The 27,878-nt window shown below is 37.1% G+C and overlaps 1 protein-coding gene and 2 long non-coding RNA genes across 3 annotated transcripts in view; 2 read left to right on the top strand and 1 right to left on the bottom strand.

Annotated features, from left to right (window-relative positions):
- The window catches only part of LOC118200260 (cAMP and cAMP-inhibited cGMP 3',5'-cyclic phosphodiesterase 10A-like), a 234,828-nt gene that overhangs the window by 57,904 nt on the left and 149,046 nt on the right, over nt 1–27,878 (bottom strand). Inside the window, exon 11 of the mRNA XM_085826198.1 lies at nt 16,050–16,130. Coding sequence (XP_085682324.1) covers nt 16,050–16,130 — 81 coding nt within the window. The remainder of the gene's footprint in view (nt 1–16,049; nt 16,131–27,878) is intronic.
- LOC146994476 (uncharacterized) lies at nt 629–27,340 on the top strand. The gene is made up of 3 exons (XR_015043776.1): nt 629–697; nt 2,236–2,273; nt 27,136–27,340. It is a non-coding gene; the product is annotated as an uncharacterized LOC146994476 (long non-coding RNA).
- Nucleotides 27,686–27,878, top strand: part of LOC146994475 (uncharacterized) — a 44,436-nt gene continuing 44,243 nt past the window's right edge. Inside the window, exon 1 of the long non-coding RNA XR_015043775.1 lies at nt 27,686–27,824. This is a non-coding gene — a long non-coding RNA (uncharacterized LOC146994475). The remainder of the gene's footprint in view (nt 27,825–27,878) is intronic.

Below are 27,878 nucleotides of genomic sequence, written 5' to 3'. Positions count from 1 at the left end.
CCATTTTCCGCTTACTTTTTAACTTTTTCTGTTTTTTCATTTTATTGTATTTATGTTTTACATGTCTAATGATTTGCTTTTCATGTGTATTAATTTTTGAAAACGTCTTAAACCTTTTGGAGCAGCAGCTCTTGGTAACTTTTAGGCGAGCTTTCTACAATTTTTATTTTTTACTTATTTTGCAGCATATTGCGCAAGATGTTTTCTTGACCAAAATTGGTTTTTCAAAAATTGTTATTACTGCTTTGCTTGATAAATTATAAATATATTTATATACGTTTGGCACGGCTGATTGCAACCAAAATACAAGGTGCACATCTACATGTTATAGTAGTCCTATATACAAAATTTCAACGTTCTGAGGCTACTCCGTTTGGAGTTATGGTGTACAGAATCCCCGGTATGAGCAAAACTCTTTTTAGGATTGCTTTCGATAAGCAAACACTAAAACATGTACAGGTTTTTCATAAAAGTGCACAAAGCAAAGAATATATGTGTTAGAAATCATATGAAGTATCATAAAATGCTTTCAAATTCACTGAAGTTTTTATTTAAATGTAAAAAAAAAAAAATTATTTAAATGTATGTTTATTTAAATGGCACTCTAATTCTGATTTTAATCCTTTTCAGTCACTCAACAAAATTACTGCTGTCTGCCGAAATGCAGCAGACATGCTGCAATGCGCAGTCTCACTAGGTAATTTATAGTAAATTTTTTTTTGGCATATGTAGTAATTTAATGCTTTATATATGTTTAGTTTGATTTTCTTCTTTTTAACTCAATGTTTAGTGCATTATTTTCTGTTTGGCTTTTGTTAATCTTGTAATGATTATAAATATTTGAATATAATGTTGTTTGAAATGCACTGAACCATCTGATAAATGAATTTATAGAATTTTTGATTATTTTCCTCATCTGAGGATGTATTTGTCGTAGAGACAAGCAAGTTACTTACTGCCTCATTTATGAAATAAGAACTGAACGCCAAGAAAATTTAATCAAACTTATTTTTCTGGAAAAGCTCTCGATGAACAAAAGGCATGTCTGGTGTTCATGTTTTAAAACTCTGTGGCTTCTTGGCAATCAGCAGAAATTTTTATCTTTTGATTTAAGTTCATGTAATAGTGGAGACTAGCAATGTGAAATAAATTAGGCTAGCAAAATAAATTCATAGTTAACAGGAATAGCATCAGTAACTGTTTGAATGCAAGAAAGAGAATCGGCTGGTCAATTTTCTACACCGTTCACATGTTGAATATCCGTAACGTTGACACATCGGCAAACTTGATTATAAAATATATTGTTCATTCAGAAAAAACACAAAACATTTCTTAATTCTTTCCATTTTATAAGCTCCCCATGATTGTTTTCAGCCAAAAAACGTTATGAGAAGATATAATGCAATCTATCAAAGTAAAGATAATGACATCAACTGTGATAAATCGAGAGATTAAATTTATGTCGACTCGCTAATGACTGAAAAAGAATTTCTGGATTTATTGGCATCAGTTACTGATGCTATTGAATTGAATTGAATAAGTATTTGAAGGATTTGAATGAAATTCTTTAAAAATTTTGTACATATTTTTCAATTTTATGGATTGGATTATTTAATTATGGCAAAGCACATGATGGCTATCTGCCTAAAGGGAGGAATGCCTTTGATGAAAACTTTCGAAGGGAAACTGGCTCGTATACACGTTACACATGGGGAAAGCCACGAAGATTCGAACCTCGGACCGAACTACCAGTGTTCGGCATCTCTATCGCTCGGCCGCTGGTGGGCCCTTAAAATTTTGTGCTAAAATGCAAAAAAAAAAAAAAAAAAAAAAAAAAATTCGCTAAAGTGTGAGTGTAATTTTATCAAATATATCGGCATGCTGTTTTATCAGCCCCAGCGGTGGCACCGCTTATGTGACAGAATTGTTTTTCCGAAAATTTTATTGTTAAATCATATTGTTAAAATTTTATTGTTAAATCAATATGTTTAAAATCATATTGATAAGTAAATTTTTAAATCAGCAGGTTTCGTTCCTTTAAACAAAAAACCTTCAAAGACTGATTGTTGTTTCTGCAGCTTTGAATTTTTTTATGTCACCCATTGCTGTTGCCTGAAAATATTTGTATACAAATAAACAAATATTTTCAGTAGCAAAAAGAGCTTTTTTTATACTCAAAATCAGTACATAACTTTCTTTAAGATGTCAAATAATATCTTGTTGTTTTTTTTACAGCGTACAGATTGCTGGGTCTTCAGAACGAGATTAAAGGTGTATGTATAATTTTCATGAAACTTTTCTAAGCACTATCCATTTGATTTTCTGTTAATGTTGTCATCTAAGAGCAGTGGACTCAAACATAGCGTCAAACACACACAAGCATCTTTCTTATTCCAAATAATTCTAGTATGCTCAATCAGTGATTAACTTTCTTAAGCTAAAAATAAAGGGTTTAGAAAATATTTCCAGTATTTCTGGCTGAAGATTTGCGCTGCAGAACCTGCTAACCATCCGCCAATCTGATTTTTGATTTATTAATTTTCAACTGAGCAGAAACAATGTTTACTTATAAATGTACACGCAAACAAAGTGATTGTTATTTTTGCAAACATTCACAAATGAGGATGTTTTATTTTATGATAAGAATGAATGAAATTTCGCCAGATCTGTAGCTCGAAATCTTTGAAAAAATTTATAGGAATTAAATTTATATATTAATATATATATTTATATGAATTAGTTCTGTTTGTGAATTTTTTGGCCTATTCTTATACTTATTTTTGATGATAAGTAAAATAATGTAAAACTGCACGCTGAAGAATTTAAATACTGAACTTTGTCTTCAAAGTAATGGTAATTAAATTGCTAGAAATATATCTGCAAGCCGTGTGAAACTGGATGTTTTGCATTTTTTTTTAGCGTCAAAATCACATATGTTGTAAGTAATATTTTCTGACTAAAAAGCTTTTATAGTATATTGCAGAAATAATAGTTTTCAACAGTTTTATTAAAAATTCAACCAACACATTAGTTATTAAAAAGATGAAGCAGTGATGATTGCTATATGCACTATAAAACTGATGAAGAAAAGAAATTATATCATAAGCTGCCGCTCCAAAAATTTTGGATTAAAATTCATTTAGTAACTAGAAATGTGAATGAACGAGTTGCTGAGTGTTTGCGCAAACACGATTTGGCTACAGATTTAAAACGATTTTGCTTTTGGAAATATTTTACACAAATGAAGTGGGTTTGTAAGATTGTCTCATATAGATGAACTTGATACATTCAATGTATACTACGTCAAACGTAATTAAGTATTCTAACAAAACCTACATTTCTATTAGCAGAAAAGAGTTATATGTTTTACATATCAAAATATATATAAAGCCGAGTAATTAGTTAATTTTAACATAAAAATGAAGGTAGTGGTAGTAGTGGTAGTGGTAGATTTATGGCGCAAAGCTCTATAGGCCATATGCGCCAAACGCAGGATTCGTATTTCAGCATAAAAAGATAGTGAAATGAAAATGTTGATTATGACTCAGATAATGACATATGCAATATAGATATAAAATCTTAAAATATCTTATTCATTAAAATTCTAACATAAAATCTCAAGACAAAATCAAATTAAATAATAGAAACCTGTTTCTTTCAGGTAGTCAAACAAATTAGTATTGACCTCTCTTCCGATTAAACGGTCGAAAGGCAGGTCGCAGCTATTAAAATACTTCTCACGAAGATTATTAAAATATGGACATTCAATTAAAATGTGATAGACAGATAGACAAACATTACAATTTGCACAATCAGGCTCGTTATCAGCTTTCAAAAGGTAGTTATGTGTTACTCTAGTGTGGCTAATTCTAAGGTGAGTTAAAAGAACTTGTTCCTTACGATTGCAAGTAGTATGCCAATGCTCTATTTTAGCCTTGACCCTTCTCAACTTGTTATCTATCTGAATGTCCCAAAGTTGTTGCCATTTATATCTGATCTTCCCTTTGATGACACAACAGATATATTTAAAAGGGATGAGGCGGCCAGACGTTTCAACAGCAGATTTTGCTGTGATGTCTGCCAGCTCGTTGCCTTTTATTCCTGTGTGTCCAGGGACCCAGCAGTACAGAATTTTATATCCACGACTTCTTAATTTAATATTTAGCTTCAGTACATCTACGATCACAGGATTCTCGGTCCTTGAAAAGGATTCTAATGCTTTCAGTGCACTGTAGGAGTTTGTATATATTATGAAATTTCCATAACATAGCGTTGACATGTACAAAAGCGCATAATAGATAGCAGTCAGTTCCGTGGTTAAGACCGAGGAGGCGTCGTGTAAACGTCTGCCCTCCAAGTGGTCACCAATTATACAGGACATCCCAGCGTGACAAGCTGACTTTGATCCATCCGTATATACGGGAAGATAACTGCTGTAATTACGCCGGTGCTCAGCAAAAATTTCTCTGTATATGATGTCATTAGTCGTTGTTTTTCCGAAACTGTGGAAGATGTCAAGAAGCTGGATTTGTGCATTTTCCCAAGGTGGTATCTGAAAATGCTGTACTGCTTGTGGGGATATATCAGATAAGGAGAATTCTTCAATTAGAGAATGAATGCTGATAGGAAAATAAGGCACACAGGATGGACATGCTTCAAATAAAAGGTCACAGCTATTATCAATTAAACACAGTTTGTAAGGATGGTCAGGTTGAGACAATATATTAAAATACTGTAAAAGAGACAACTCCTCACGCCTCAAACGGAGTGATGGCTCGTGACAGTCAACATAAAGGCTCTGCACAGGAGATGTCCTGAAGGCTCCAGAACAAATCCGCAGAGCCTGATGATGAACAGGATCTAGCTTTAACAACACTGAAGACCGGGCAGAGCCGTAAACAACTGAGCCGTAGTCCAGTTTAGAGCGAATTAGAGCTTTGTAAATGCGAAGCATGGAGCAACGCTCTGCACCCCAGGAGGTGTTCGCCAGGACTTTTAAAATATTTAAAACTTTGGTACACTTTTTTCTCAAGTTTACGACATGAGGAAGGAAAGTCAATTTTTGGTCGAACATCACCCCTAAAAATTTTACTTCAGGTGCAACTGGAATTACAGACCCATTGAGGTATAATTCAGGCTCAGGATGGAGACCTCGCTTTTTACAAAAATGCACGCACACAGTCTTCTGTTTTGAAAACGTAAATCCTTGTCTTTTTGCCCATTCCTGGATCCTGTTCAAAGCGATCTGGAGCTGCCTCTCTACATGTCTCATATTCGCACCCCGACAGATAATTTGAAGATCATCAACATATAAAGATCCTGAAATGGTGGGAGGAAGTTCTTTTAATACAGAATTTATTTTTAGGCTGAACAGAGTTACACTCAGCACAGAGCCTTGAGGCACACCCTCTTGCTGTTCAAAAATATCTGAAAAAACTGAGCCAATCCTTACTTGAAAAGTCCTAGTATTCAAGAAATTCTGAATGAAAATTGGTAGGTTGCCGCGCAAGCCACTCTCGCGAAGATCCCGAAGCTTTCTCTATATCGAAGAAAATTGAGACAAGGTGATTTCTTCGTACAAAAGCTTTTCGAATGGATGTCTCTAAGAGGAGCATATTATCTACGGTAGTCCTCCCCTTTCGAAAACCACCTTGATAAGGCGATATAATATTATTCTTTTCCAAGAAGTAGACTAAGCGGCTGTTTACCATTTTTTCAAACAGCTTGCATAGGAAACTCGTAAGGGCAATTGGCCGATAGTTGGAGGGATTCCTTGGATCTTTCCCTGGCTTAGCAATAGGAATGACAACAGCTCTCCTCCATGCACTGGGAAAAATACGCTCCTTCCACACTCTATTGTAAAGCGTGAGAAGGGCATTCAGTGACTTATAGGACAGATGCTTTAGCATTTCGCAATTCATGCCATCAAGACCCGGAGAAGACCTATGTGTCTGTAACAAAGCTCTCTTTAACTCTAGCACAGTAAAATCTCTATTGTAAGGCTCAAAGTTGGAAGAGTTGAAAGCGATGGGATTTTTCTCAGAGCGTTGCTTGATAGAAAGAAATGCAGGTGAGTAATTTCAGCAGGAAGAAACGGCAGCAAATGTCTCACCAATAGTATTTGCAATTTCTTCTATACAGTTAATCACTCAGCCATCTTTTTCCAAAAAGGACATTGAGTGGTCTTTATATATTCCGCATGCTTTTCGAACTCTTTCCCAAACCCGCTTACTAGGCATTGAGGATCTTATTGACGACACATATGAAATCGAGGAATCCCTCTGGCTCTGCCTTCTTACCTTTCTTGCATTTGCTTTGGCTCTTTTAAATGCTATGAGGTTTCGCAGAGTAGGATATCTACGAAAAATACCCCATGCTTTTTTCTGTTTTTTCAGTGCTTCATGACAGTCGCGATTCCACCATAGTTTCGTATATTTAAGCATTTTTCCTGATGTTCTAGGAATGGACAGCATAGCTGCCTGAATAACAGTATTAGTAACAGCTTCCACAGCGTCATCGATATGCACATCTTCTACCATTTTCTCTGTCAGCTCTGCAATGGAAGAGAAGAGTTCCCAGTCTGCCCTGTCCAGTATAAACCGAGGGAGTCTCGACATGGGGTTTGCTCCCCTTCGTGCAAGAGACACAAATATAGGATAATGATCGCTGTTGTACAGGTCATTTCCAACACTAAAAGTGCAAAATGGCAATAGAGATGGTGAACAGATGGCAAGGTCGAGAGCATGGAATGTCCTTGAAGGCTCATGGAAGTACGTATCCTGCCCATTATTCAGGAGACAAAGGCTATGATTGTCGATCATCTGCTGAATTTGTCTTCCTCGGCAGTTTGTATCTTTACTACCCCAGAGTGGACTATGGCCGTTAAAATCTCCGACTATTATAAAAGGCTCAGGCAGCTGCTCTATAAGACCATTTAAATATTCCTGATTAATGTGCTCATTTGGAGGCAAATACAGAGAAAAGACTGTAACAACAATATCAAAATTTGTTTGAGTAGCGACAACTTGGAAGGATGTCATCAAAGAAAGCACATTTGAGGGATAATCCAGTGAGGTGAGAAGACCTACACCTCCACTGGCACGCTCACCTGCAAGGTTATCCTTCCTGACGAAAGAAAACCTCCAAAGTTTCGCCTGTTGTTCCGGTTTTAGATTTGTTTCCTGTATTGCGAAGCATACAGGATGATAAACATTGATTATAGCTTTCATGTCCAGCAAATTTCGGTGGAGTGAGTGATTATGGCGCAAAAACCAGAGATGATTATGACGCGCCAAACAAAAGATGAGATGATTACAATTGATGACATTAAAATTCAATAAATAAAAACATGTCGATAAATGTACCAAATCCAGAGGATGAAGTCATATAAAAACAAGTTAAAAGCACATATTAACATTCAAGACACAGTCTTCAAAACAAATTACATTCGGTAATAAAAGCCAATCTCTTTTAAATAATAAAATAAATTAGAATTGACCTCTCTTCCGATTAAACGGTCGAGAGGTAAGTCATAGCTATTAAAATATTTCTGGCGAACACTATTAAAACATGGACACTCAATTAAAATATGACGAACAGATAAACAAACATTACAATTAAAACAAACAGGCTCATTTTCAGCTTTGAGAAGATAGCTATGTGTGACTCTGGTGTGACCAATTCTGAGTCGAGTCAAAAGAACGTCCTCTTTACGATTTCCAGCAAAATCCCAATGCTCAATTCTAGGCTTGACGTTTCTCAACTTGTTGTGATGCTGAACATCGCAAATTTGCTGCCATTTTTTCCGTATCTTTCCCTTGATGACACAGCAGATGTCTCTAAAAGGGATAAGGCGAATGGACAGTTCGACAGCAGATTTTGCCGCGATGTCTGCAAGCTCGTTTCCCTTTATTCCCGTATGCCCCGGAACCCAGCAGTACAGGATTTCATATCCTCGCATAGTTAAATTTCTATGAATTTTGAGAACATCCACTACCACAGGATTCTGAGTGTTGGGAAAAGCTTCCAAGGATTTAAGAGCATTATACGAGTCTGTATAAACTATGAACTTTTTGTGGCAGAGCTTTGAGATGTAAAAAAGACCATAATATATAGCAGTTAATTCAGATGTTATGACTGAGCAAGCATGGTGCAGGCATCTGCTCTCAATGTAATCTTCAAATACAAAAGCCATCCCGACATGATCATTTGACTTTGATCCATCTGTGTATATCGGATGATAACTGCTATATTTGTGCCTGTGCTCAGCGAAAATTTGTCTGTAAACGATCTCGTTAGTGCTCGCCTTTACGTGATGTTTAAAAACATCAAGAAGCTGGATGCGTGAATTTTCCCAAGGTGGAATTTCAAAATTCTGTACTGCTTGGGGGTGCATATCAGAGAGGGAGAGTTCCTCAATGACACGGCGAACTCTTAAAGGGAAAGTAGGAACACAGGATGGACGTGTTTCAAATAATGTGTTACACTCATTATCAAGTAAGCACAGCTTATTGGGATGTTCAGGTTGAGATAGAGCATTAAAATATTGCAAAAGGGACAATTGCTCACGCCTCAGATAAAGTGATGGTTCGTTACAGTCAACATATAGGCTCTGCACAGGAGAAGTCCTGAAAGCTCCTGAACAAATCCGCAGACCTTGATGGTGAACAGGATCCAGTTTTAACAAAACAGATGACCGAGCGGATCCATAAACAACTGAGCCATAGTCCAGTTTAGAGCGGATAAGCGCTCTGTAAATGCGAAGCATGGAGAAACGCTCTGCACCCCAGGAGGTGTTCGCCAACACTTAAAATATTTAGTGTTTTTAGACACTTCTTTCTCAGGTTTAAAACATGAGAAAGGAAAGTCAATTTCTGGTCGAACGTCACTCCTAAAAATTTTACTTCGGGCGCTACTGGAATAATTGTACCATTTAGATATAACTCAGGTTCAGGATGGAGACCATGCTTCCTACAAAAGTGCACGCACACAGTTTTCTGTTTCGAAAATGTAAATCCCTGTTTGTCTGACCATTCTTGGATCATATTCAGAGCCATCTGCAGTTGCCTCTCTACATATCTCATGTCTGCTCCTCGACAGCTAATCTGCAGATCATCAACATATAGAGATCCCAAGATGGTGGGAGGAAGTTCTTTTAGTACAGAATTTATTTTTAAACTAAACAGGGTTACACTGAGCACACAGCCTTGAGGCACACCCTCTTCCTGTTCAAAAACATCCGAAAAAACAGAGCCGATTCTTACTTGAAAAGTTCTAGTGTTCAAGAAATTTTGAATGAAAATTGGTAGGTTGCCGCGCAAGCCACTCTCGTGAAGATGCCGGAGTATACCGTATCTCCATGCCTTATCATAAGCTTTTTCAATGTCGAAGAATATCGAGACAAGGTGGCTTCTTCTTACAACTGCTTTTCGAATAGATGTCTCTAAGAGGAGCATGTTATCTACAGTTGTTCTTCCCTTTCGAAAACCACTCTGATAAGGCGATATAATATCATTCTTTTCCAAGAAGTACACTAGGCGGCTGTTTACCATCTTTTCAAACAGTTTGCAGAGGCAACTCGTAAGGGCAATTGGCCGATAGTTGGAGGGATTCCTTGGATCTTTCCCTGGCTTAGGAATAGGAATGACAACAGCTCTCCTCCATGCACTGGGAAAGGCACGCTCCTTCCACACCCAATTGTAAAGAGTGAGAAGGGCATTCAGTGACTTATACGACAGATGCTTTAGCATTTCATAATTCACTCCATCAAGACCCGGAGAAGACCTATGTGTCTGCAATAAAGCACTCCTTAATTCAAGCATAGTAAAGTCTCTATTGTAAGGCTCAGATTTGGAAGAGTTGAATGCGATGGGATTTATTTCAGAGTGCTGCTTCATAGAAAGAAATGCAGGTGTATAGTTTCTGCTGGAAGAAACGGAAGCAAATGTCTCACCAATAGTATTCGCAATTTCTTCTATGGAGTTAATCACTCGGCCATCTTTTTCCAAAAAGGAAAGTGTGTGGTCTTTATATATGCCGCATGCTTTTCGAACTCTTTCCCAAACCCGCTTGCTAGGTGTGGAGGATGTTATTGAGGATACATATGAAATCCAGGAATCCCTCTGGCTCTGCCTTCTTACTTTCCGTGCATTTGCTTTGGCTCTTTTAAAAGCTATGAGGTTTCGCAGAGTAGGATATCTACGAAAAATACCCCACGCTTTTTTCTGTTTTTTCAGTGCTTCATGACAGTTGCGATTCCACCATGGTTTTGAATATTTTAGTAGTTTTCCTGATGTTCTAGGAATGGAGAGCACAGCTGCCTGAATAATAGTATTAGTAACAGCTTCAACAGCGTCATCGATATGCGCATCTTCTACCATTTCATCTGTGAGCTCTGCAATGGAAGAGAAGAGTTCCCAGTCTGCCCTGTCCAGTATGAATCGAGGGGATCTCGACATGGGGTTTGCTCCTCTTCGTGCAAGAGACACAAGAATGGGATAATGATCACTGTTGTAAAGATCTTTACCCACATTAAAAGTGCAAAAAGGCAACAGAGATGGTGAACAGATGGCAAGGTCGAGAGCATGGAATGTTTTTGAAGGCTCATGGAAGTAAGTATCTTGCCCATTATTGAGGAGACAAAGGCTATGATCTTCGATCATCTGCTCAATTTGTCTTCCTCGGCAATTAGTATCCTTACTACCCCAGAGCGGACTATGGCCGTTAAAATCTCCTATTATGATGAAAGGCTCAGGCAGCTGCTCTAAAAGACCATTTAAATCTTGCTGATCAATATGCTCATTTGGAGGCAAATACAGAGAAACGACTGTAACAACAATATCAAAATTTGTTTGAGTAGCGACAACTTGGAGGGATGTCGTCAAAGAAAGCACATTTGAGGGATAATCCAGTGAGGTGAGGAGACCTACACCTCCACTGGCACGCTCACCTTCAATGTTATCTTTCCTGACGAAAGAAAAGCTCCGAAGTTTTGCTTGTTGTTCCGGTTTTAGATTTGTTTCTGTATTGCGAAGCATAAAGGTTGATGAACATTGATTATAGCTTTGATGTCGAGCAGATTTCGGTGGAAACCGCGACAGTTCCATGATACGAGGGTGGCCATTATGAATAGTTTTTGTTCTTTCTGTGCTCTTGTTTGGTTTTTCGTGGAAGTAGATGCTTGGAAACTTCCAGACCCTCTTCTACTTCCATACCGTCTGAATCCGCAGATTCAGACACCATTCCATCAAGAGAGCTATTGCTGGAACTTCTATTTTTATTTGTTTCTTTTTGTGTGGTAGTTTTGGGTTTGCTTTGAATTACTATTTCTTTATTTTGTACTGTACGGGTTGGGTTTTCTTTCTTCTTGTTGTTTGTAGTCTGTTGAGTTTTGTTTGGCGGCGTCTGCATACTAACTGATGTTTGGGTAGCAACTGAGCGAGATGTTTTAAGAGCATTGACGTAAGATGTGTTTGGTCGTAGCTGTGTGCTTTGGACTAATCTTCTGGCTTCGGCATATGAGATGTTCCTCGTAACCTTTGCAGTCTGCACTTCTTTTTCCAATTTCCATTTTGGGCAGAGGTGTGAAAATGCTGGGTGCTCACCCTTGCAATTTATACAAAGAGGCGCAGCGGTACAATTTTCAGAATCGTGGCCAATCTGTGAGCATCGGGCGCATGTGAGGCTGCCACGACAAGACGTCTTAGAATGGCCGAAACGCTGGCATTGGAAGCATCGCATAGGGTTCGGAATATAAGGTCTTACGGGACAATTTAAATATCCAGCCTTAATATTCTTAGGCAGATCAGGCGTGTTGAAGGTAAGGATCATGTGTTTCGTATCGATCAACTTACCTTCCTTACGCATCTTGATCCGCCTAGCACCGCAGACATTTTGGTCAGATAGCTCGGAAGCGATCTCTTCTTCAGGAACATACAGAAGGTCGAATTCCGATATTACGCCACGACAATAATTCAGTGTCTTATGTGCTGTTACAGTAACATTCGCTTGCCCAAGTTTAGTTATTTGAAGTAAAGAAGCAGACTGGGTGGCTGAGATCCTATCAATAAGGAAGTCTCCGGAGCGGAGACGCTTTATATTTCTCGGCTCACCAATACAAGAATGAATATATTTATTTATTATGAAAGGAGACATCTTATGCAGCTCGCCAGAAGGACTAGAAATGACTAAGAAACGGGGGCTATTGTTATGATTTTTTTCATTTGTATCAGTGCGTAATTTTTTTGCAGTAGACTTTTCAGAAGTAGGTTGAGTGGCTGGTTTAGCAGTAGACGTTTCAGAACTAGGTTGAGCGACTGGTTTAGCAGTAGACGTTTCAGAACTAGGTTGAGTTACTGGTATAGTAGTAGACCTTTCAGAACTAGGTTGAGTTACTGGTATAGTAGTAGACCTTTCAGAACTAGGTTGAGTGACGGGAGTGACCTTAAAATCTTTAATTAGGTATACATGTGAAGAAGCCATAGTGAAAGAAAAAATGATTCGGGTCCGACGACCCCGCCCACCACGGAGCCCAACAAGGGAACACAGATTCCTGTGTTAGGGCTAGCCGGACCTATACGCAAACTGAAGCCCCACAGTCGGCTTTCCCGAAAGCAGGTACTCCCGAGAGCTTGACCCCAAGCCACTGACACAAGGACTAGTGACCAGCCGATTGACACCCGTGAGGACGACTAAGGTGCCTCCCGTTTAGCTGAAGCAGAGGCCATAGCAGTGTGTTGGGGACAGGACCTCGCCCCTCAACTACCAGGACCCTCCTTTCCAGCGACACGGGTCTCCACGCACGGCAAACACGTGGGCAGTTTTCTCGCCACTCGAAAACTAGAGACAAGGCCTGTTTCAGTTTCTTGTGACGAGCCCCAAACTCTGTAGAGAGAAACCACGAGGGAGAAGGGAAGGGAGAAAGTTCCAGCCAAGAGGAGAGGAGATGGTAAAGAGGATAGATCACTGGGGCTCCAGGATCGTGACACCCGTCTCATCAAGAAGATGATCCCCTGAAGGGCTAGGGTACCTCGGGATTGCCACACCCGTACTCACAAAAGTGAGCCCCTGAGGGCCAAATTTCGGTGGAAACCGCGACAGTTCCATGAGACGAGGGTGGCCATTATGAATGATTTTTGTTCTTTCTGTGCTGTTCTTTTGTTTTTCGTGGAAGTAGATGCCTGGGAACTTCTAGACCCTCCTCTACTTCCATACTGTCTGAATCCGCAGATTCAGATATCATGTCATCAACAGAGCTATTGCTGGTGCTTCTAGTTTTATTTGATACTTTTTGTTTGGTAGTTTTGGGTTTGCTTTGAATTACTGTTTCTTTATTATGTACTGTTTGGGTTGGGTTTTCTTTCTTCCTGTTGTTTGTAGTCTGTTGACTTTTGTTTGGTGGAGTCTGCATACCAACTGACGTTTGGGTGGCAACTGTACGAGATCTTTTTAGAGCATTGGCGTAAGATGTATTTTGTCGTAGCTGTGTGCTTTGGACTAACTTTCTGGCTTTGGCGTATGAAATGTTCCTCGTAACCTTTGCAGTCTGCACTTCTTTTACCAATTTCCATTTTGGGCACAGGCGTGAAAATGTTGGGTGCTCACCCTTGCAATTTATACAAAGAGGCGCAGCGGTACACTTTTCAGAATCGTGGCCAATCTGCGAGCATCGGGCGCATGTGAGGCTGCCACAACAAGAAGTCTTAGAATGGCCGAAGCGCTCGCACTGGAAGCATCGCATAGGGTTTGGAATATAAGGTCTTACAGGACAATTTAAGTATCCGGCCTTAATATTGTTGGGCAGAACAGGCGTGTTGAAGGTAAGGATTACGTGTTTCGTATCGATCAACTTACCTTCTTTACGCATCTTGATCCGCTTTGCACCACAGACATTTTTGTTAGGTAGCTCAGATGCGATCTCTTCTTCGGGAACACACAGAAGGTCGATTTCCGAGATTACACCGCAACAATAATTCAGTGTCTTATGTGCTGTTTACTGTGACATCCGCTTGTCCAAGTTTGGTTATTTTAAGTAAAGAAGCAGACTGGGTGGCTGAGGTTGTATCAATAAGCAAGTCTCCAGAGCGGAGACGCTTTATATTTTTCGGCTCACCAATACAGGAATGAATATACTTGTTTATTACAAAATGTGACATCTTTTGCAGCTCGCCAGAAGGACTAGACATAACAAGAAAACTGGGACTACTATTAGGATTATTTACATTTTCCTCTGTCCGTATTTTTTTTTGCAGTAGATTTTTCGCCATTAGAACTTTGAGCGACTTGAGTGACTTCGAAGTCTTTGATCAGAAAAATTTGAGAATTAGCCATATTGAAATAAGAAAAGATTCGGGTCCAACAGCCCCGCCCACCACGGAGCCCAACAAGGGAACAGAGATTCCAGCGTTAGGGCTAGCCGGACCTATACGCAAACTGAAGCCCCACAGTCGGCTTTCCCGAAAGCAGGTACTCCCGAGAGCTTGACCCCAAGCCACTGACACAAGGACTAGTGACCAGCCGATTGACACCTGTGAGGACGACTAAGGTGCCTCCCGTTTAGCTGAAGCAGAGGCCAAAGCAGTGTGTTGGGGACAGTACCTCGCCCCTCAACTACCAGGACCCTCCTTTCCAGCGACACGGGTCTCCACGCACGGCAAACACATGGGCAGTTTTCTCGCCACTCGAAAACTAGAAACAAGGTCTGTTCCAGCCTCTCGTGACGAGCCCCAAACTCCGTAGAGAGAAACCACAAGGGAGAAGGGAAGGGGAAAAGTTCCAGCCAAGAGGAGTGGAGACGGAAAAGAGGATAGATCACTGGGGCTCCAGGATCGTGACACCCGTCTCACCAAGAAGATGATTCCCTGACGGGCTAGGGTACCTCTGGATTGCCACACCCGTACTCACAAAAGTGAGCCCCCTGAGGGGCATAAAAATGAAGGAATATGAGAAATAATATTAAGTCATTTTTAATGCTGAAGAAGAGAAGATAGAGGTATTTCAGAGAAAGTGAAGACTTTTTTTTTTTTTTTTTTTTTTTTTTTTGTTTTTTTGTGTGTGTGTGTGTGTGTGTTGGCTAATACGGCAACTGACTTGTATAATAAATAAGCTGTGAAATAATTTCACAACTGAAAATTTACTTTTATGAAAATCGGTGAATTGGTCTATGACCAGAAGAATTATGAGAACACATTACTGTCAATAATAATCTGCCAATTGTTTAGAAAACCAATTGATATTTTTATTCTTCTCGCCAAGTTGAGTGGGCTTGAAATTAATAAGTTTTTCAAAAAATATAAATTCTGCTGTCCATCCTGTAATCCAGTTCAATCTGCATTTTTTCTAATTTTCCAGTGATAAGAGGTTGTTTAAATTTCTTTAAATCTTGGAGGAAGAGCGGCATGAAAAATATCTTGGTTCTAAACACCTAGTCCTTATCATACCTTAGAGGGAAAGCATGCTCATCAAGTGTACCGGCAACTCATATTATCGCATCCTTTAGTGATATGGGATAATATGAGTTAATCCACACGTTCAATATCAACTCATTCATTGAAAACAGGTATGGGTTAACGTTCGAAAGTGGAATGCAATTTGCATTTAATTGCTTGAGGTTTAAAGGAATTTGCTCAAAGCATTACGAAGGTTACTAATATTTAGACCAATTAGCTGAAACAATGAAGAGAACATGAATTAAATGGCATTACAAGAACATGCTGAATTTTCAGGTACTGAATCGCGAATGACGAGAACTTCAGAAATGTGTAATGCCGGTGGAGCACAAATATTTAGCACAACAGCTATGTTACTCTATTCGTTTTTGTTGCGATGCAGAAGTAATCTGAAATCCCTGAGACTGTAATAACTTACCACTCTTTCGGAGAGAATCTAAGACTTTGCTTGAATCAGAAATAAGACGAATTAAGAGCAAAGCAATAAAATAGTAATCGATCACAAAAGCAGAAAATCTTTGGATTAATTCTGCTGCGTCTACATTAATTCGTGTAAAATCATAAATATAAAAGCACGTGCTTCATAGATACCTAAAGACTCACTTGGTATTTGGGAATTTCTTCAGCGTTCATTCTCATCATGTGCGGAGGAGATTCAATATCAAATTCCATTTCTAAATCTCCCTAAAGAAAAAAAATACTTTTAGAAAAAAAAACTAATTATTAACATAGCAAAGAGAATAAAATTTAAGAAAATCTGAATTACAATGGGATTGATTTTTAGCCCTTAACAGTTGACTTTTGCAGATCTGTAACTACAATGATCAAAGCTGATAAAATAAACTAACTTTTTTTTTTGCTTTGTACATGTAATTCAAAGATAGAAAACATGGCAAACATCATATTCCTTAGATTCTGAAGCGCCATTGATTATATCAAGCACACCTTAGTTTCAAGACCGCCAAAAGAATGTTTCCATTTCTAAATAAATGATATAAAACGCCCAAATGCAACCAGCAAACGTTTTTGTTTTATTCAACTATTTGTTGAAAACAAAAGTATTCCTATTTAAATTATTTATTTGTAAAAACTCATTACTTCGAAATAATTACAGAATCGGAAAACAGAACAGAATCCGAAAAAAAATCTTGATTCTAAGATGTTATAAGATTTTAACACTACTGATATGGGATAATAAGAGTTCCTTGGAATTGAAGAAATGCGTTATTTTTGATCACTTCAGGTATCAGGTGATACTCCATAATACACTGCTGGCTACCCAAAATGCAACACGAAGAAGGAACGAGAGATATCAGGCCAAATGTATTTAGAAAATTACACATATAATTATTATTGGTTTGAAATACATCCTTCTTTGAGGCGACAAGACAAGTCAATAATGAGTGTTGCCTCCATGTTTGCCAATGACTGCTGCAATATACCACGGCACTGAAAAAGGCTTTGGATATGTTATTCTCACATGCTGCTTCCACATGTTGGCAAAATTCTTCTAGCGTACTCGCGTGTGCAGATTGCCTAACCAGTCATTGACCAGGCATTCTCGATGGCTGATAGATCTGGAGAACGAGCAGGCTACAGTAACAATTCCATATAGTGGGCTAAGAAGAAAGCTTGAACTTTGCGAGAAACTTGTGGTAGCGCATTGTTCAGTTAAAATGTGGTCGCATACAAGCTCTGAAGGTAAGGAAGGAGAACAAGCTGCAGAACTTCAGAGATATAACGATTGGTAGTAAGTGTACCGATAATGCGTTCTAGGAAGGAGCGGGAGTGGCATCCAGTACACGCCACATCATAACAGCGAGTGCAGGACCAGTATGATGGCCCATAACCTAATATAAGTGGCTCTAACGGTATCTCCAATCTGACCATTGCTGCCAGAAGCATGGTTCACCCGAAAACACAGTGTCATGCCATTCGAGTGACATTGTGTTTTGGGATGTCTGTCTCCCCCATTTAGTGCACTATTGCAAACTCAGTGGTTTAAAGTTAAATGCGGCCATATCTAGATGCCCATAACAACTGAACGCTAGTTTACCGAAGAAGTTAAATGAAGTGAAGCAAGGGATGTCTAGCGGACAGTCCATTCTACTGTAAAAGACATCGAATTGTGTTCGTGCAGACACCACTTGTCGTGTTACTGTCTTTCCGTGAAGCGGTTGCAGTTGCTTTTGTCTGTCTGCTCCCACATCCACACGACTCTTGCTTGGCTATGTCCGACTCGATTAACAGTTTCCTCAAACGAAGATCTGTAATCTCTGTATGCAAAGTTTCTGTCTATCTCCGTTGAACTCATTTGAAATATGCTCAAATGATGCTGGTGTTTTTCTACGAGACATGCTGAAGCTTCACACGCAAAAAATCTCGTGAGAGAACAATTCATTATTCAAAACGCCAATTTTTTCTCTTTTTATATACGGATTGTAAGGAGCACTTCAGTCACCCATGATGTGCATGTGCCCTGAAATCGGCGATTTGCATATTCTATTGCGGTATACCCATGATGCAAGTTTCATGCTCTTTGGATGCATCCTTCATGGCGTTCCTATTGAATAACCGAGCAGTTTATATGTATGTATGCAAGATATATGTGAAAGAAAACTACTAACTTTAATTCCTAATTTTAATTTGGCTACGTCTCCTTTCTGGAATATAAAATGCGTCATCTCTGGAAACAAATCCGCATTGTGTCATCGTATTAACTCTACAATCTGATTAGCTCTTATCTAATAACCATTCAAAATTTAAACTAAGAAATCAGTTCTACAAACAAAATCACCCCATAGGTGGTCAGGTCGTAAATTTACAATCCCTTTTTTCAGGGGGACTAAAACTCTACAATCTGATTAGCTCTTATCCAATAACCATTCAAAATTTAAACTAACAAATCAGTTCTACAAACGAAATCACACAATATGCGGTCAGGTCGTAAATTTACAATCCCTTTTTTCAGGGGGAGAACTAACAAGGAGGGGACAATCTTGCTCGGGATCTTGAGAAAATGTGGGGGTTGTTTAAACATCTAACTTCTCTACATTCAATTTTATACAGAGGAAAATACAAATTGAATTCTTCGAATGAATGCAATTTTGTACAATGAAAATGTATTACTTAACGATAAACTGTAAGATAAATAACATCTTTTTTTAAAGCCATAGGTGTAGAAAGACAGATATTTGTTACACGAATGAATTTGTAGTAAATATTGAGTTTTTCATTTCGAATGCTATGTTCCATGTATGCGAAGTAGCTGAGGATGTGAGATAATAGTCATAACCGAATGGCTTTCAACCTTTTCACGTCTAAGGACTGTTTTCCAATTACATTGTGGTCGCTGCTTTTTGGTTAATTTTCTAATGACATATAAACAATAATTGTTTTTATTTGAGACTTATAAAATAACGCAAACTAGACTGCAGAAAATTCTTCAAAATGAAGTTAAATAATACTGAAAAATACATTACTGATGCACTTTTGGGTTTTATGTAGCACTATTAACTACTACTATAATCCTTAAATTATATATATCTATGTATAAGTATATATAAATGGAACCAAATATAGAACAATGTATAAAATATCAAAGAAAAATATTTTTATTATACAATGTTCATTACCATACGTATATTTACGTAGGTGTGCGGAAAAAATGTCACCCGGAAAAAAGGGGAAACGAAAAGAATGTGCCCGGAAAATAAGGAATTGAAAAAATGTCACTCGGAAAATAAGGAACGGAAAAAAAGAAACTCTAAAATCTCGCCAAATAATGTCGCCGATTGGAGTTGGGGAAACCTGCCAAATTCTAATTTAACAGGCAGAGTTATAGCGGGCTCTCTTGAAGGAGGTTTTAAGGGTAAGACGTTGAGCTGGCTGCAGCTGAGCAAGGTCATGTCGATAGCAGGTTTTTCCAACTTGCCTGCGGTCGTATGTTCTCCCCCGCATTTGCTTCTAGGAAACCGACCCACGTCACCAGGAAGGCAAGAATTCACGGGGAGCAAATTTAAACATAGCTATTGGCGTAGTATAGTCTGTTATTTTTTATTACGGTTTAACGAATCTAGCAATAATACTATATTATGCATTTCTTTATTATTAATCTATGCGTTATATGAAATATAACGCATAGATTAATAATAAATTTTCTAAATACTAACGATTTATCATCAGTTAATTTATAAAAAGACCGATATTTTATAGTATAAACTTTTTTTATCACTTTAACGGTTTATCATTAGCTTTTTTTTAAATCCAAAGAGACTTTGTTCTTAGAGAACTATTCTTTTCGTTTTGCGATTTTGCGTTGAATCACTATAAACGGCGAATCACTTTTTAAACTATTGCCACCAAATGTCCTGCATTATATTTGAAGAAATTAAATAATGAAAAATCTGCATAAATGTATGTATATTTCTCGCCTTGTGATAAAACAACGGTACATAGAGCCATCAAATTTTGAATGACGTAATCCTCCTGCCAATATGGGCATCTGGAAGCCCAAATTTGAAATTTGTTTTATTATCTACTTCATGTTTTGTAAAACTTTAACGAATTTTTGATTAACAAACTCAACGATTTAAAAGCGAGGAATGGCAAAACTATATGGGAAAAAAAAAAAAAAAATTATCTCCAGCGCGCGGAGCTGTGTATCGGAATTTCTAAAGATAGGCTCATTTTAAAATTATTTTGTGACATTGCTATTGAACTGAAGTTTATGGTTTAAATGCAAAGAACATGATATTTAATAAATAAAGATAACCCATAAAACGTTTAAAAAATGCCCCTTTGGATGTAATTTAAAACCTGAAACCTTTCAGATTTTTTTATTAAGTTTTTTTTAAATATGAATGTTGGGCTTTCAGCCGACTTCAACTTGGCCACTATTAAGGCCAGAAGTAATCACTTTATTATGCAGGCAGCTAATAGGTGGGCCACTTTTGATTCCTAGGAAGGGACGGACAATTAGAACTATGTATTCCCCTGGATTCGAACCCAAGCCGAGGTCCACCAGCGGCCGAGCGCTAAAATCGCTGAACACTGGTAGTTTGGTCTGAGGTTCGAATCCCGCGAACGGGCTGGCAACATGGGTGTTTTCGTGTTTTAAGTTTCCATAAGCTTTACATGTAATTGTAATTAATATAACTACTATGAGTAAAAATCCTTTCTAAGATATCCATCAGATTTCAGCCTATCAGCTGCTGAACGGTAAAGACGCTGAACACTGGTAGTTCGGTCCGAGGTTCCAATCCCGCGAACGGGCTGGCTGCATGGGCACTTTCGTGATTTTTTCCATGTATAATATGTATACGAGCCAGTTTCCCTTAGAAAGTTTTCCACGAAGGCATCCCTCCCTCTAGGTAGATAGCCCGTTTTAGAAAATATAAAACCGATAATAAAACAAATTCCAAATTTCAAATTTAGCCTTCCAGTTGCCATATTCGCAGTAGGATTACGTCATTCGAAACTCGATAGCTCTAGGTGCCATTGTTTTATCACAACAGTTTGAAAAGTGAAACGGACATTCAGAGTGATTCGACGCAAAATGAGAACAATAATCCCTCAGGGACTAATAATTTTGAAATAAACTTCCTAATTTTAATAACTGTGGTATTCTTGTTTTTGAACTTAAGTGCAAAATTAAACAATTGTTTCCTGTGCAGATACGTTACTTTTAATTAAAATGAAATGAGAAAAAAAATTATGCGAAAATGAATTAGCTAAAAAATTTAGTACTATTCTTATCGCAAACCATAACTTGAAAGTGCATCTACTCGTACAACTGTTTCTTATACTAAAGCTAAGGATGAATTAGTTTTCTGTTGTGCGTCAATAAATGTTTCACTAAACCGCAGCTTAAGGCTATAACTACATGCGGTGAGAGGAGAGAGCAATTACTAAAACTAAAGACTTGACAATGACCAAAGCTGGACAACCGCCTTCCCCGCTGGCTTCATTCGCAAAAGCTTTCCCCACTAAACACCCCTCTATTTTTAACCTTAACGAAGAAAGCAGCAGCTAGCAAATCGTCTTGCTTCTACTCGCACATGTTTCCGGTAATCCGAAGTTACGGTTGTTGAGATAAAACTTTTATCACTCAGCTTGGTGATCTTTCTAAACATGCCTTATATTTCCCATTGCAAACGAAGGGTGACATTTTTTCCGTTCCTTATTTTCCAGGGAGATTCTTTCCGTTTCCCTTTTTTCTGGGTGACTTTTTTCCTACAACCATTTATGTAATATCAATATAAATAGTTAGTTAGGTTTCGTACATATATAATTTATTTTTATATTTTGTATTAGATTCAGTATTGTATACGTATCTGAAGTTTAATTTTACTTGTTCTCTTTTTGGATTACGACTTAAGTGAGAAAGAATTGTTAAGGCCTTCATAGGGATTACATTATATACAATCAGTTACGTTCCGACTTTTCCTTTCTTTTAATCATTATATATATTTAAATACTATTTGATAAGTATACATAAAATATAGCAGTTTTTTAAGCTACTTATTTATATATCTATTGTTTGGTCTGGTTTGTTTGATTAGCAAAGCATTCAACGGTTATTTGCCTAAGGGTAAGGGTGCCTTGTGAAGAACTTTCTAAGCAAAACTCACTCTTATGCACGTTACACGTGGGGAAAACATCGTAAACGCCAATACAGCCATCCCAGTTAAAATTATTATTTAGAAAGGCGCTTATAATGGTTTTTATATTTACGAAAGATACTTCCTGTTTACTCAGGCTCACTGTATTCAAGTCGATAGGACCAATTGAAAGTTGGATTTGTTAATTCATTTCCAAGTTTCAAATCGGATGAATGGACTCGCAAAAAAAAAATGGCACATTAAAATACGGTCACTGAACTACAGTCAATATGCAAGGGAAAAATCATTTTATCGAATCATTATCGAAAGTAAGTTTCCCAAATTTAATATCTCATGACCAGAAAATCAGTGCTGTGTTTGCTTCATCTTATATATATGAACAAGTGTTTTCAACTATAAAATCTTGGAAAGAATTATTTCAGAAGTAGACTAACAGATGAGCATTTAGCCTCGTTCCTTAGAATCAGTACATCTCACTTCGAACCTCAATACAAGGAACTTTAGAAAATGAAATCGCTATTTTATTCACCTCATTAACATATTTAAATTGTAATACTTATATATTGTATTTAAAATTTCAGAAAACTTTATCTTGGCTTACCATACGTTTTTCTTTCGATTTTTGGCCCGCGACCGAAAACTTTTGCTCATCCCAGCTATAGATATTTGAAGAACCCCGAAATGAAGTCTTCGTACATTTAACTGGTAGGAGGAAAAACAACTCCCCAACTCATAGCCTTTATTGTGAAATTTCAAGACTCTTCTTGTTTTGTCAAACCTCACTCAGTTTTGATTAATAAGTCTCGTCTGCAAGGAGTATCTTAGATATCCAACGAAACCCGAAATGAAGTCTCCATATATCGAACTGTGCATTTTATTAGTATTTGGTGGTCGTGTACTGAATGCATGATATAATCAAAGAAAATAAGAGTAGACATTCTCCTGTAACAAAAGAATATATTAAGTACTAAAATTACAATTAAAAATTATGTTGCAGAGAACAACGCAGAGCTCGGAACACAGTTCGTGCTATCGTCACGTACAGTTGTCTGACGAGAAGTCCGAGTGAGTAATGACGTCGCTTTACTGCTCCGATTAAGAACTGGATTTGACATGTGGCACCATCTCATGAATAGAAGTTAAAGTATCTATCGGAAGGCCACAGTACTCCCCCCCCCCAAGTACCATCGGTACGTTATAAGTACTTTGGGTTAAATTTAACCTTTCTTCCAGATCTGGTAGTTTTAGGTTGCACTCTTAAACTCTTTTGCATCGAAGACGCCTGAAATGCCCGGCCATTCAGACATCGGCAGGTCGCCCGACTGCCTCGTTTGTCTTCTACTTGATGCTTTCCCCCATTCCGGAGTATATGCTTCATTGGTTTTGCGAACTGTTAAATGACATGTCAATCATTTCTTTAGAAGTGACTAAAGTAGCTCTTTTATTTGAATGCAGGTTGGCTCCTCTTTGTTTAGCTTCAACGCTCCCAGGGTAGGTGACTCGAGTCTAGATCGCTCGTTTTACTCCTTTCTCACGTTGTGAAAACGTCTTGCTCTTATTCTGTAGTTTCATCTCAAAATGATCAGAAGACGTAAGATATTAATGCAAGAAGATATAAATGCAATTATTATTTGAAGAAACAGACGAATCTGATGAAGATGATGGACATTCAGAACATATGTTGATAGATAATGAAGATGATGGGCATTCAAAACATATGCTGATAGATAACGGAGAGGATGAAATCGAATGCAATTATAATTTAGAACACGATGAAAATTTGGACTCTTCACATGATACCTCCGAATCAGACTGGAGAAATGACTATTATGTCGAACAGAAAGCACTTGCCACCTGAAATTAACACATTAAAATTGAAAATCCCAAATGAAAGTCAGACTTTTCAAAATGAAAAATTTCCGAATTTGTTGTGCACGTCTTGGGTAGATAAAAAGCAAATTTTTATGCTATCAACTAATACAAAAAATGAACTGTGTCATGTGAACAGAAGAAAAAGACAAAATTGAAGTTCTTTGCCCACGTTCATTCGCAGTATATAATATGCACATGGGAGGAGTAGATTTGGCAAATCAGAGACGTAAATGTTATACAGTTGCCAGAAAATCATCCAAATGGTGGATGTATATATTTTGGTTCCTTTAGAAATATTACCATCAATAATGCCTATATAATTCAGCATACGACAAATTATCCTCAACAAAAACGGATCATCTCGTCACTAGCGTAAGCAACGCATCTTCCGACGATTACGGATGACGAACTTCACAGGCTGCCCTTTAAAGGGTATAATAACTATATACTAGTAAAGGCCCTTCTTAGGGCCGAATAATAGTTTTCCAGGCTTATGATACAGATACAGATGTAGGTCACGTGACCATTTTACCTCGCTTCTGCTGCGTGGTTAGAAGTTGAGAAGTTTGTCTCCTACTTGATCGGAGCATAGGTAAATAAATAATAATGTTAAATGCAAATTAAAACGGATAATTAAATAAATGATAAATTATTAATGTAAATAGACGAATTCTATTACTTTTAAAACGGATAATTAAATATAATAAGAAGATTAATTATTTTTATGTTTTTCCCTTTTGCTTTTCATTTTTATTTTTAGAATTAAAACGGATAATTAAATAAATGATAAATTATTAATGTAAATAATAAATTAATGTATGTAAATTCAGTGTCTCCTACTTGATCGGAGCGTAAGTAAATAAAAAGGCGGCCCACCCTTAAAGGAAAGGTTCCTCTTTTCGCAATCACAAATCAAAAATTATAAATCAGAGAAGTAACTAGCAGGGTTGCCACTCAAAGAGGAGAATGAAATTCCCTGACTTTTCCAGGTATGTTTCGAGAAAATTCCAGTCTATCCGCGTAATGTACGTTGGCTGTGCTAAGAGGTAAATTAATTATGGTATTACTTGTACTGTGTAGCAATATTGTTCACTTAATTATTCAATAAATCCCAGAGGACATTTATTCTTAATTATTCTTGGTACACTTTGTTTGATAATTTTGTTTACTTTTCCGCTTAAAAAACTTAATAAAATTTAAGATATATACATTGGATAACAACTGTACGTTTTATTTAATTATTACTCATGATCAACCGCAGTTCAACACGAGGCTAATCCGGTTCTTATAAATCACAACGCAATGCTAAAAGTTAGGTTAGATTTTAGGTAAATCTTTTTTGTGTGAGGTGTATTCTTAAAAGGCACCTTAACACTTGAAAACGCAAATATAATTATAATAGGAGTTGTTTTCCCCACTGAAAATTGAAATTTGAATCTGCCCAATTTGGAATAAAATAAGGCTTTTTTTGCAGACATTCTGCAGCTAAACGGAAGAAAGAAATCTATTTAATGATATTTTTTTACTAAATTGAGGTATTTTATATTTATTTCGCAGCATACACAAGGAAAAAATGAGTGCATTAAATTTCGTGATGTCATCATACTGCTAGAATTAATTTCAGGATTATGCTAGAGAAAATTTCCTGAAATTGGGAAATATTATTTACTAATGATAAATAAATTTAGAGGGAAGAACCAACATTAAATGATATGAATAACATAAAAATTTAATTAGAATAATCAACGATATTTTAACGAATATAGTTATATATGGTTATCCTAGATGATTGATTACTATTATTTTATTTTACTGCAAAATGACAAGGTATTTATTAAAAAGAAAAGAAAAGAAAAAAAAGATTTTGCAGTAAAATCCTAGTATACGATACGGTCTTTGCATAATAATTATATATTCTCTCTTAAGCAGCAATATGACAAAACATTTAAAAGAGCATATCTTTAGAATTTCCGATAGCCAGTCTTGCGCCGAACAGTGTTGCCATTGCTCGCTTAAAAATCGTCCGAATTTCTTAATCAAAAACACATAAATGTTTTACAAAATGTTAAACAGTTAATAAAACAAATTACAAATTTGAGCTTTCAGATGCCCATATTCGGGTGGTGACGTACATATTCAAAATTTCATAGCTCCAGGTACCGTTGTTTTATCACAGTATCTGCATAAATGTTATGTATGTTAAACATACGTATATTTATGCAGTAAAATAATGATTCTTCATTATTAAATATCTTTAAATATAACACACAGCGATAATATTCGGTAGAAACAGTTCAACGCAAAATGCGAAAACGAAATTAATAGCCCTTCTGGGCTAACGCGTTTTAGGATAAAAACGCAAAAGTGGAACATAACAGCTTTCATTGTCAGTGGTTTAAAAAAAAAAAACGATAGGCCTTACTTAATTTAATAAAATTGAAAAGATGAGCAAGTTGCATATTTTTGAGAGGATAAATATGCTACGAAATCTTCAAAATCATTTTTTAGTTCATCACGCACGCATATCTGCACACAAAAATAACAATACCTATTATTCTTCTGCATCTCTGTTTAAAAATGTTTTAAAAAACATATGCACCGAAAAACATTTATTTGTAAAGTAAAATATTTTTTTTTTTTTTTGGAAAATATTTTAAATAAATTTAAAGACGAAGATTTTTCGCGATCATATTTTGCCGCGGTTAAGCCCGTGCAGCTGTCTGTCTGTCAGGTACTGAAAAAATCAGTACCTCGGTACTTACGTGAAAACGTGGTTTGGACTTTGCCAAAGCTAAGTTTACTTTTAATCTATTTTCATCCATTACATTTTTGAATATTATCTTTCACTTGGAATTTGTTTTAATACTTTGTTTTCATAGATACATATCATTACTATTATTTTTATTTTCCTTATTTTTGTAACAGTACTTTCTAGTTTGAACTTTTCACTTCTCTGTCTTCCTATAATGAACTAATATTGTTTAATTAAATTTATTATTACTTTTCATCTTTATTAAACTTTTTTTATTTCTGATAGTTTTGACTCTTGCATAATTGCCTAGTTTCTGAAATTTCTAACAATAAATTTCATTAAACTATTTCTGTCACTGTACTGACTTTTTTTGATATGGCTTCTTTGCATGTAACACTGAAATATTTCTGTTTAATTACTGACATGCATTTAATTAATACAGAGGCAGCTGCACTCGAGTTTGCCACCGATGCTGGACTTCTTCCCAGAGAGGATGAGGCACCACCTTGCCCCAAGTGCCAGGCACCGATGAGAAGCAACAAGAGAAAGGAATCGAAGCTGGGATGGCGTTGGGTCTGCAGCCTGAGAAATCGCAACAACTGCTCTGGCATGATTAACCCCATTGAAAACACTTTTTTCGAAGGCAATAAGAGAAGCTTTAGTCATAACTGTGTACTTTGTTCTAGATCACAGTTTCAGCTACATAAATCAGCAGCTAAAGCTATGGAGGGAAAAGCAAAAATTACCAGTAATTGCAAATGAGGACTATTGTTGACTTTTTATCATATTGTCGTGAGGTATACGAAATTTTTGCCTCTCATCATAGCAGAATGTTAGGTGGTCAAGGAAAATCTATATTAATTGATGAAACATTCTGGACCCGCCGCAAGTACAACTGCGGCAGGGTAACCAAAAATATGACCATCGTAGTTTTAGGCATCTACTGTCGAGAAGACATAGAAGGATTATTTTTCAAGGTTAAAGGAAAAAGCAAAAGGCATTTGTGGCCTTACATTAAACGTCATGTTCACCCAGAAACCACCTTCATATACACTGACTCTGCTCCACAATATAAAAGGATAGAAAATTTATTTCCAGCAGCAACACATAAAACTACCAATCACAAGAAAGGTAAATATAGGTCTTTTTTTTAATGAGTGACATTTTTTTTTCATCCTTAACATT

The sequence above is a fragment of the Stegodyphus dumicola genome, chromosome 11 (assembly GCF_044657685.1).
Source record: "Stegodyphus dumicola isolate Sdum_Otavi_A_Nest chromosome 11, ASM4465768v1".
Taxonomy (NCBI): Eukaryota; Metazoa; Arthropoda; class Arachnida; order Araneae; family Eresidae; genus Stegodyphus; species Stegodyphus dumicola.
Note: the sequence above shows the minus strand (reverse complement) of the source record. Positions and strands in the feature narration are given on the sequence as shown.